This window comes from Seriola aureovittata, chromosome 4 (assembly GCF_021018895.1).
Source record: "Seriola aureovittata isolate HTS-2021-v1 ecotype China chromosome 4, ASM2101889v1, whole genome shotgun sequence".
Classification (NCBI taxonomy): Eukaryota; Metazoa; Chordata; class Actinopteri; order Carangiformes; family Carangidae; genus Seriola; species Seriola aureovittata.
Window position 1 is genome coordinate 8585682 of NC_079367.1, and position 9012 is coordinate 8594693.

The following is a 9012-nucleotide window of genomic DNA, read 5'->3' on the forward strand; positions in this document are numbered from 1 at the left end:
ATTCAGAAAGTAAGATTTGAGAATATTCTAACTCACATTGAACAGATTTACACTTGGGCAGGTATTGTAACCAACTTGTTCACATTCAGCTTTTTTGTGTTCTGATATTTTTGAGTTGAGTTAAGTTATATTGGTGTTTTCCTTGAATGTTTCTCTAATGTTTTTGTGTCTCTGGGCATGGTGATCCACTCTAATCCTCCTCCTGTCTGTATCAGCCAGCTCACCTGCTCCTCGTCATTTCATTAGCATGCATTAACTAAACCCTGCTGCTCCAGTCAATCCATACCAGATCGTTCAGTCAATCTGTGTGGCAGAAACATTAAGGCCTCATTTTGTGTTTAATTCAAGATTTTTGCTTTTTCTTATATTGCCTTTTTTGACTATACCTTGTATCTCCTGTGCTCTGGGAATAAACCTCATCCTGCTATACCTGCATGCTGTGCAACATCTACCAGCCTTGCTTCACCTGCATCAGCTTCTCTGCTGCTCATCAGTCTCTCCATGGACAAAATCTGCAAAGTGACTGTAATGTGATGCAATAACAATGAACATGGCCAGTGAGCCATAATATGAATCAGCTAATGCCCACAGTAAAGGGAGGGGTTGGATTACGTGGGTGCCAGCAAGATCAGAAATGGTACAGTACACAATTGAATCTGTATTTTAATTAAAAATAAAATATCAAAAAAGGGGTTTCAATTAAAATGCTGAGCAACTGCTAAGATTCAAACCACAGTGAGTCCTGCGAGGTAAGATCAGACCCACCGAGCAGAATTTAGAAATGACATGTACCGGAGAAATGCCACAGGAGGGCAGCAGAGACTCTTTGGAGTGGGAGCTCACAGATGGTTCTGGTGCATCATCAGAAGAGGCTGCAAAAATGACATTTTATTAGTTTTCCTCAAAAGAGAAGAGACAGAGAGAGAAGAAATGATCACAACAGAATTTTTTGCTATCGTCTTATCTGTTGCTATTAGACCATTTGGTGTTGATGGTACCCACATTTAGCTTTTTGCTTCAACGTAATGTGAGATGGCTTTGCCACAGAATGAGTCAAGTCTTTCTTGCCATTATTGTGAAAGCTCTTAGAGGAACCAAACATTATCATGTTGTCATAACTGAATATGTAGTTAGGTTACTGCTGTGAAAAGTATTCCTACATCCAAAATAAAAACTGTAGAATTATAAACTGGCTTTTCAAAAGCCAGTCTAGAATTTAACACAGTTAAAACATCACTTAAATTATTTAATCAGCTTTTGTTTGTAGAAAAAGGAGACACTCCTTGAAAAATCAAAATGTTGCTTTGTTCCATTTATCTCAGGTCCGGTGCGTAGGGGGAGAGTAGGGAGGTGAAACTTTGCATTGCAGTCTGCCACAGTGACTTTATGATTCTGCCACTAGGTGAAGCCTAAGTCAGATATTTTCGAATTCTACACATAGTGGCTCTAAATGCACCTTCATGTGTTTCAGTTTTTTTTTTTTTTCAACTATTGAGCAACATTTTCATACATATCACACGTTTCAGATGTTACACAATCTCTTTTTCCCTTTTATATTTTGCTTTTAAAAAAGAAAAGGAAACAATAGCAGTAGTGAATAAAAACAACAAGATGTAAAATAAGCCATTCTTTTCTACAAACAGCCAGTTCGTGTTTAGAATCTGTTTGGTTACCCAATAAAAGACAAACAAAAAACAAACAAAAAGACCACAATTAAGTGAACAAGCCCGACGGGCTATAAAAGATAGTATACACACCAAAGTTAACATAGGACAACAGCAGCCGCGGATTCCCATCTAATCTCCAGCGAATCACCTGACATGCACATGTGTTTCAGTTTTGTTTGATTTATTGTTTAAGTGTCTGTTTGTCTGTTTGTCTGAAGTACATTTCAAAATAATAGCAGCATTATCCGATCTTGGTGTGATTCTGCGAGGAACCTGACCGAATGGTTTATTAACCCAACATACAACATTACATTTAAATAAAAACTACACACAGTTGTACTCTGCACACTGTCCTCACCAAAACATTGGTAGGGAAATGTCCCTGCCACCCACATGCAAACCTACACCCTAGGTGAACAACAATGAACTCTGAAGTGAAGTAGATTTATTACTGGTTCGCACAATTGTTAAACAATCAGTACTCTTTGGTTTTGCATCATTGATAAACTCATATGTGAAGCATTGCAAGTTGTGTTGCGTTTTGACTCAGTCCTTTTTGTACTTTGAAGATGTATAGTATCTTAAAGTACAGCATTAATTAGAAAAACACAGACAAAGCTTTTCAATACTCATCATTATGAAAAAGATGCTTTTTTTGACGGATATTGCAGATATATATACAGATATCTCATCTACTTGTTCTGATATGTAACATCTCTGGTGCCATTTCAGTGTGAAAGTGTGTGTATGTGTGTGTGGATGTCCTGCCATATAGTGGTCTCCTCAAGCTTGTAACCTCGGAGCGCCAAACTTCACTCTCAGTCATCACCACTGCTTTAAATGACTTCATTACCACGTCTGTAGTCACACCATAAAACCAGAGCGACACAAATTCTTCAAGAGTGCAACGTGCACTGGGAAAGTCAGCTCATGTTGCCCCGCAGAGGAATTCTGTTGCTCCCATAAAGTGCCACAATGACCAATCAACCGTAATTGTAGCTTAAATTTACCACAGCACCACCCTTGCCAGTCTAGGCATCCTGGCTGGCGGCCATCTTCTTTTTCGAAGGCCTTAAATCCACCCCTGCAATTTCGGGCTCCCCTTCAGTGAACTCTCTCATTGAAAGGTCCTGCATGTGTTTGCTAAAACTGGGCAAGAATGGGCTTTGATGGTGTTATTTCGGGAGAGCCTTCAGAATGCGTGGGACTGAGAAGTGCCACCCAGCTCATTGTGTTGCATCAGTCAGGAGGGAGTGAAGTTGAGGTTCCTCCAGAGACTGAAGAAATCACTTCCTCAATATCAGAGCTGCTTGGTTTTTAATCATGGAAATATCACCACATTCATGCCGACCACACTCATAGAGACAGCAGTGAGCACATCTTTGCAGAATTAATCTTTTTATACACCGTATTTTGCTTCAAGTAGTAGTTTCAACACTTGTTTGGGATCATCTGTGAGCCATCACTTTGCACTCAGAGAGTACATGTCTTATTCACATCACATTAACCAACAACTGATTTCAGTTCGAGATTTAAACTGAATTTAAATAAGAAATTGAAACCATATAGCTCAGCCATTTAAATCATCATTGGAGCAAGCATGTCATGTGACAAAAACTGTTCAAATGTCACTTCTGTCTGTCTGCTTTCTTTCTTTCTTTTTCTTTTTTTTTTTTGCTGTCCTTGGCTGTCTGCAAACCCCTCCCTAATTCCATAGTACTGTCTGAGGCTTTCCTTGGATTTGCAAGTGGCATGAGTCACAATAACCATTTAAAAGGCTTTCTCATTAACCAGAACTCCCATCTCCATGTGTTTAAACTAGGCCACTACAATTCATGTAGTGTTAAGTCTGTGAAATGCATGTCATGCTGCTATCTGTCTGTGTCTTGGTCTTGCTATTGCCCCGTCCATGTTTTACGGCGCCCACATTTATTCCGGAGGGAACGAGCTCTCCTTCCACAGAACCACAGGTTGACTTGAAGCTGGCCACAGTAAGTGCATAATTGCATGAGCTACATTACAAATGTTTGAGATTTCACTGCATGTGATTTAATCTCTTGTACAATGCCAAAGACTTGCCTGTTTTAAAATGTTTCTAATGTGGTAGAAACACTTTAACTGCATTGCAAGGGGTCATTCTCGTGTGGTGGGATGTTGAGATATTGTTTTTATTTCTTTTGTTTTTGTGTGGGTGGGGGGCGGAGGTAAGTGAGTGCACTGCCCTCTGAGTCCTCAAAGTTGTTATATTGCATGCATTTGCAGATTCTTTCAGCATCCTTATTTTCTCTTTCCTCATCTTAAATCCCTATCATAAATCTGTTCTTGTTTTTCTTTGGAAGGAACTGTTGGAGAAAACAATCTGCATGGGAATTGCTTGCTCCTTCTTCATTCATGTTATTTTTGTGATTGGATTCTTTGGTGTAATTGGAGAGGGTGCAATTTACAGCTGATGCTGTGATTCTGATCACTCTAGGACAGTAGATTAGTAGGTTTATGTAGAAATTATGAATGAACATAATGAGCAGTTTGATGGATGTTATGCGTGTAATCTTCTATAATGCATGCTGAAAATAAGGAGTTCATCCATAAGGACAATACCACTTTCTACCTTCCCATTAACTGAGCTGTGCAGGGCCGATTCATTTACCTGGCTCTTTAGTGCAAAATGAGATCTGACATGGACCTTGAATCTACTGACAGGAATACCTTCAGCAGTACTACAACCTGGAAAAAGAGCCTTTTGGGCGCATGAAGCGGAGTGGGCCAGCCTTCACCTCCAAAGTGAAAGACATGCAGATTTTCTTTGGGCTCAATGCAACAGGTGTGCTGGACTCAGACACCCTGGAGGTGATGGGGAGCCCTCGATGCGGCGTTCCAGATGTGGAGGAGTACAGCCACATCCAGGGGACACGGTGGAACAAGAATGTCATCACCTACAGGTGTGTATGTGGACTTTAACGATGTTTAATGATCAAGATGTTATTACTCTTTTTACTATTAACATTCAATAGAATTAGCACTGAAAGATATATGCTTGTATGAAAGATACAGGCATATCTGACCTAGACTGAACTTGTAAAAAAAAGACAAAAAAAAACAGACTGGTTGTCCCTAAACCCTGCCAAATACATGGGAAACAGTTTGAGCCAGCAGGCAATAAAACTGTTGGCAGAAAAGAGGAATAGCAACTGTCACAAATCATTATGGTTAACAGATTTTGGGTTTGGGACTCCTGCCTCTAAAGTTATTATGGGATTTTTAAAGTGCCAGTTTCTACATACGTGCGTGAATTTATGTAACAATCTCTCAAACATCCGTATCTATTTCTGATTTAGCCATGTCTGCTGAATGTACATGCAGAACAAATATATAATTAAAGAGAAAGTAAGAAACGTAGCCATTGTCGTATAAGAGTTGATTTACAAACGACTGTATAACCATACACTAATTTCATTATATTTATATTTACAAAAAGGATACTGTGTTCTGACCTTGATATTAATCAACATCAAAATGACACATACTTTGCAGCATTGGCAGGTACACCAGGGATTTGCCTCGCAGCACTGTGGACTCTCTGGTTGAGTCAGCTTTCAGCGTCTGGGCCAGAGCCAGCAGTCTGACGTTTGTAAGGTCACACACCCGCAACGCTGACATCATGGTGGAGTTTGTGACCTATGGTGGGTTTGTCTTTTGTTTTATGAAGGTCAGTCTTTAGTGTAATGAAGGACCGTGGCAAAAGATGCTCGAAAGTGCAATGAGCAGTTTGACTCATGCTCACGTTAAGAAAGATATATCTCTGTGTTATGTAAATATAACAGTGCAGTGGATATGCACGTGGAGGACTTCAGCAGCTAACCATGGCAGCATCATCATGCACTGGCTGCTGAACACGACAGGCTCCTTGAGTTGAGGTGAACGGAGCCCTGTAATTTTCTAGTGGCATGAGAGAAAACGGTTTTCTCTGTGGTTTCTATTTCATGTTTGGCCTGGATTATGTAATGAAGAACACGGTGACTTGTATCCATTCGACGGACCAGGAGGCACCTTGGCTCATGCTTTCGGGCCAGGGTTGGGTGCTGGAGGTGACACGCACTTTGACGACAATGAGCACTGGACAGCAGGAGAGACAGGTGCCGGACTGAGTCACACTGGCACTCTGCATTCATACTGAAGGAGCTGTATATATATTTATTTGAGTAAATTTTTTTCTTTGTGTTATTGTAGGTTTCAATCTGTTTGTAGTAGCTGCGCATGAATTTGGCCATGCTTTGGGCCTGAAGCACTCCAGAAACCCAGACTCACTGATGTATCCGACCTACAGATCCTCCCGTCCAGCCAACCTATTATCAAGAGAAGATGCAGCAAATATCAACGCACTTTACAGTAAAGAGTTTTGATTAATCTCTCTATGGATATACTATACTAACTGATACAGCTATTAGAGTCATATCTTTACTCCTTTGTGCTTCCTCCTAAGTGGAACCTGATACATAAGTGTATGCTGATGTATGTTAGGCCCAGCCAGAGGTCGTCCGAATCACTTGCCGAGGTACAACTGGAGCTCTCAGAACAACCCCTGGATGTCAGGATCACTGCTCCCTCGACTCATGCAGAACAGATGTGCTCCAGACCTGACTTTTGATGCAGTGTCCACTCTCGGGGATGCCACCTTCTTCTTCAGGGAAAGGTATGTTGATGAGTTTTAATTTGAAGAGCTTGAAGGACGTTTAAAAGTGTTATCATGTACAGCTCCAGGCATGTGTTATCCTCATTTAAATAGAGTAGAATGTAGAGTTATTAACAACTTTATAAGGTTATCAAAAGTATATTTCTCACTTTGGGACCCTATTTTTTTAGCTGTGTCTGACACCAGAGTCCATTTAGAAATCTTCATTTTAATGCCATTTGCAAAATAAAATAATCAAAATATATTTTTGATCTAACTGACAATTTTTTCCCACAAGATATCTCTGGATTAAACATAATGAGCAATATGACATCAAAGAAGGTCCCATCTCCAACTTCATGCCCAAGATTGAAACACGCATTGATGCCGCCTTCTGGGTACCTCGAAGATCCACTGCTTACCTTATCCATGGTAACTATATTTAATACTCTAAATACTTATATTTATAATACTGCAACACTGGTTTAGTTGATCTCACCCCATGCCCATAGCCACATCTAATCCCAATTTTTATACACAGTCAAACTGTTAATTGTCCCAGTGTTCTACACCCACAATTCATAGTAGATTCATATTAATAGTCACTGAATTGGAAAAGACCCTGTGACATAAAACTATCTTTATCCTTTGACAGAAGCCATGTTCTGGACAGTGAAAGGTTCTCTTGTGAAGGGGAAGCCCAGAGCACTCAGCCACTTTGGATTTCCAGTCTGGGTGCAGGACGTTGATGCAGCTGTGCACATAGTGAAAACAGGACGCACACTCTTCTTTATGCATGATATTTACTGGAGGTAAGGCAACAAGTCAACAGCACGAATCCAGTAGCAATCACTTCAAAAATATTCCCGGCTTTTCTTTGCATGCATGTTTACACATCACGGCATTTTACTTTTGATCATTTCAAAGTATGAGGATATAACATTTTTCACTGGGTAATATTTTTTTCCATTCATGAGCACATTGAATTGGAGTTTCAACATCATGAATTAGCAAAGGACATGATTAATGTATGTGTGAGTGTGTGAGCACTACAGATTGAATTAAGTCAAATTACACTCCTAATTTTAGCCCAAATGAAGAGTTTTTTTTTTTTTTTTTTAATTGTGTTATATTAAATGAATGTGTAATTATATAAAAGAGCCAAATCTCAAAGCGCTGGTAGATATGGACCCAACTGACCCAGATCTGACAATAACATTTCCTCTGTCGGCTGGACCTCACACAGAGAGCAAAGGGCTCGGTTTGATGACGGGATCATAAAGTTGCAACCGTACACAAATGTTTTGTCTTAACTTTGTAGCAAGAACAGATGATCATGAGTCACAACTTGTTTATTTTCAGTTACAATGAAAACCGAAGAGTTATGGATTTTGGTTTCCCAAAGTACATCAGCGAGGACTTTCCAGGAGTCAACACGACAATAAATGCAGCTGTTCATAAAGAGGGTGAGCAAATGGTATCACTGTTACCCATTGTGTTGTATATTTGCAGTTGATGGAGGCTACATACTATATATTTACAGCATAACTTGTGAGATGGAAGAAAATGCAAAAGCTTAAACATGCTCCACAACAAATTTCCTCATATTCAGAACAAGAGTAAAGTATGGTGGCCCTGAGAGCTCAACGCGCTGCAGCTGAAGAAAACTTTGACAAAACATGTGCTGAAAATACTCACAACACAACCACACACACAAATGAGCTGCAAGTAGCTCAGACGACAATGTGTGTGTTTCCAGAGGATACTAAAACGTGTCAAGTGTGTATTTGGTTATGTTGTGTGTATTTGCATAATGTTTTCTGAATCGGCTTGTGTTCTCTTACGTTGCAGTGCAGTGCATTGAGCTCTCAGGGCCACAGTTGTAAACATACTGGGTGATGTTGTGCAGTAGTCTTATTTATGTTTAGCAGGTAGCATATCTCTGTCTGTAGCTTGAAGGGAGCAAGTTGCATTGTTATTAGTAGCACAGGAATGCTAATGTACATGCAATGTGAGCTCAGTGTAGTTAAGGTTTACAGAGCAGCCAGTTCGCCCTCTATCATTTCAACTGTATAATTTAACAATTAAAGTCCTTCATATGACATACTGTAATTTCAACTGTAAGCAAGAGTGGATATTTGAGTTCAGAAAGATGCCCATCATCGTCATCAGCATCATCATTGTGACCGTCAACAAAAACGAACAGCAAAAACATTCTGGGCAGCACAACATGAAAAATGTGAAATACAGTATGTGAATCACTCTGTTTGCTTCCTGAAGGTCTGATTTTTCTTCATCTTAGGTTTCATCTATTTCTTTGTCGGACCACAAGTCTACAAATACGACTACTCCCAGAAGCTTGTTGTCGGAGTTGAGAAAGCAAATTCCTGGCTTGGATGTTGAAATACTTTAAGTCCGTGAACATGCAACAAGGAAATTACCTGAAAACCTTGATTAAATTAAACAGGAAGACGAAATAAACACTGTGTTTTTCAGTTTTGAGTGAAGTTTTATTTATCAGCGGTCACATGTTGTCGAAATAAAGAAATACAATTTGAACCTGATGTGTGTGTTTTTTGGATTGTATACCACAGTAAAAAGCACCCAGCATTTACACATCAGCTTATGTCTTTTTATCAAATCTGCATATCACTGTGGTGGAGATTGATTTACACA

The 9012-nt window shown here is 39.7% G+C and overlaps 1 protein-coding gene across 1 annotated transcript; it reads left to right on the plus strand.

Annotated features, from left to right (window-relative positions):
* Positions 1–3523: 3523 nt before the first annotated feature.
* LOC130167918 (matrix metalloproteinase-20-like) lies at positions 3524–8853 on the plus strand. The gene is made up of 10 exons (XM_056374457.1): positions 3524–3658; positions 4368–4606; positions 5199–5347; positions 5675–5800; positions 5895–6060; positions 6232–6357; positions 6635–6768; positions 6992–7148; positions 7699–7802; positions 8639–8853. Exons 1-10 carry the CDS (start codon positions 3524–3526, stop codon positions 8737–8739), a joined length of 1437 nt encoding a protein of 478 aa, XP_056230432.1. The 3' UTR covers positions 8740–8853.
* The last annotated feature ends 159 nt before the right edge of the window (positions 8854–9012 follow it).

Bases quoted from the DNA above. Each gene is read 5' to 3' on its own strand.
- LOC130167918 (XM_056374457.1), top strand. From the start codon at position 3,524: ATGCATGTCATGCTGCTATCTGTCTGTGTCTTGGTCTTGCTATTGCCC. The intron at 6,061-6,231 runs GTTTTGATTAAT...GTACAACTGGAG, and splicing joins AACGCACTTTACAGTAAAGA to CTCTCAGAACAACCCCTGGA. The intron at 6,358-6,634 runs GTATGTTGATGA...TTTTCCCACAAG, and splicing joins ACCTTCTTCTTCAGGGAAAG to ATATCTCTGGATTAAACATA.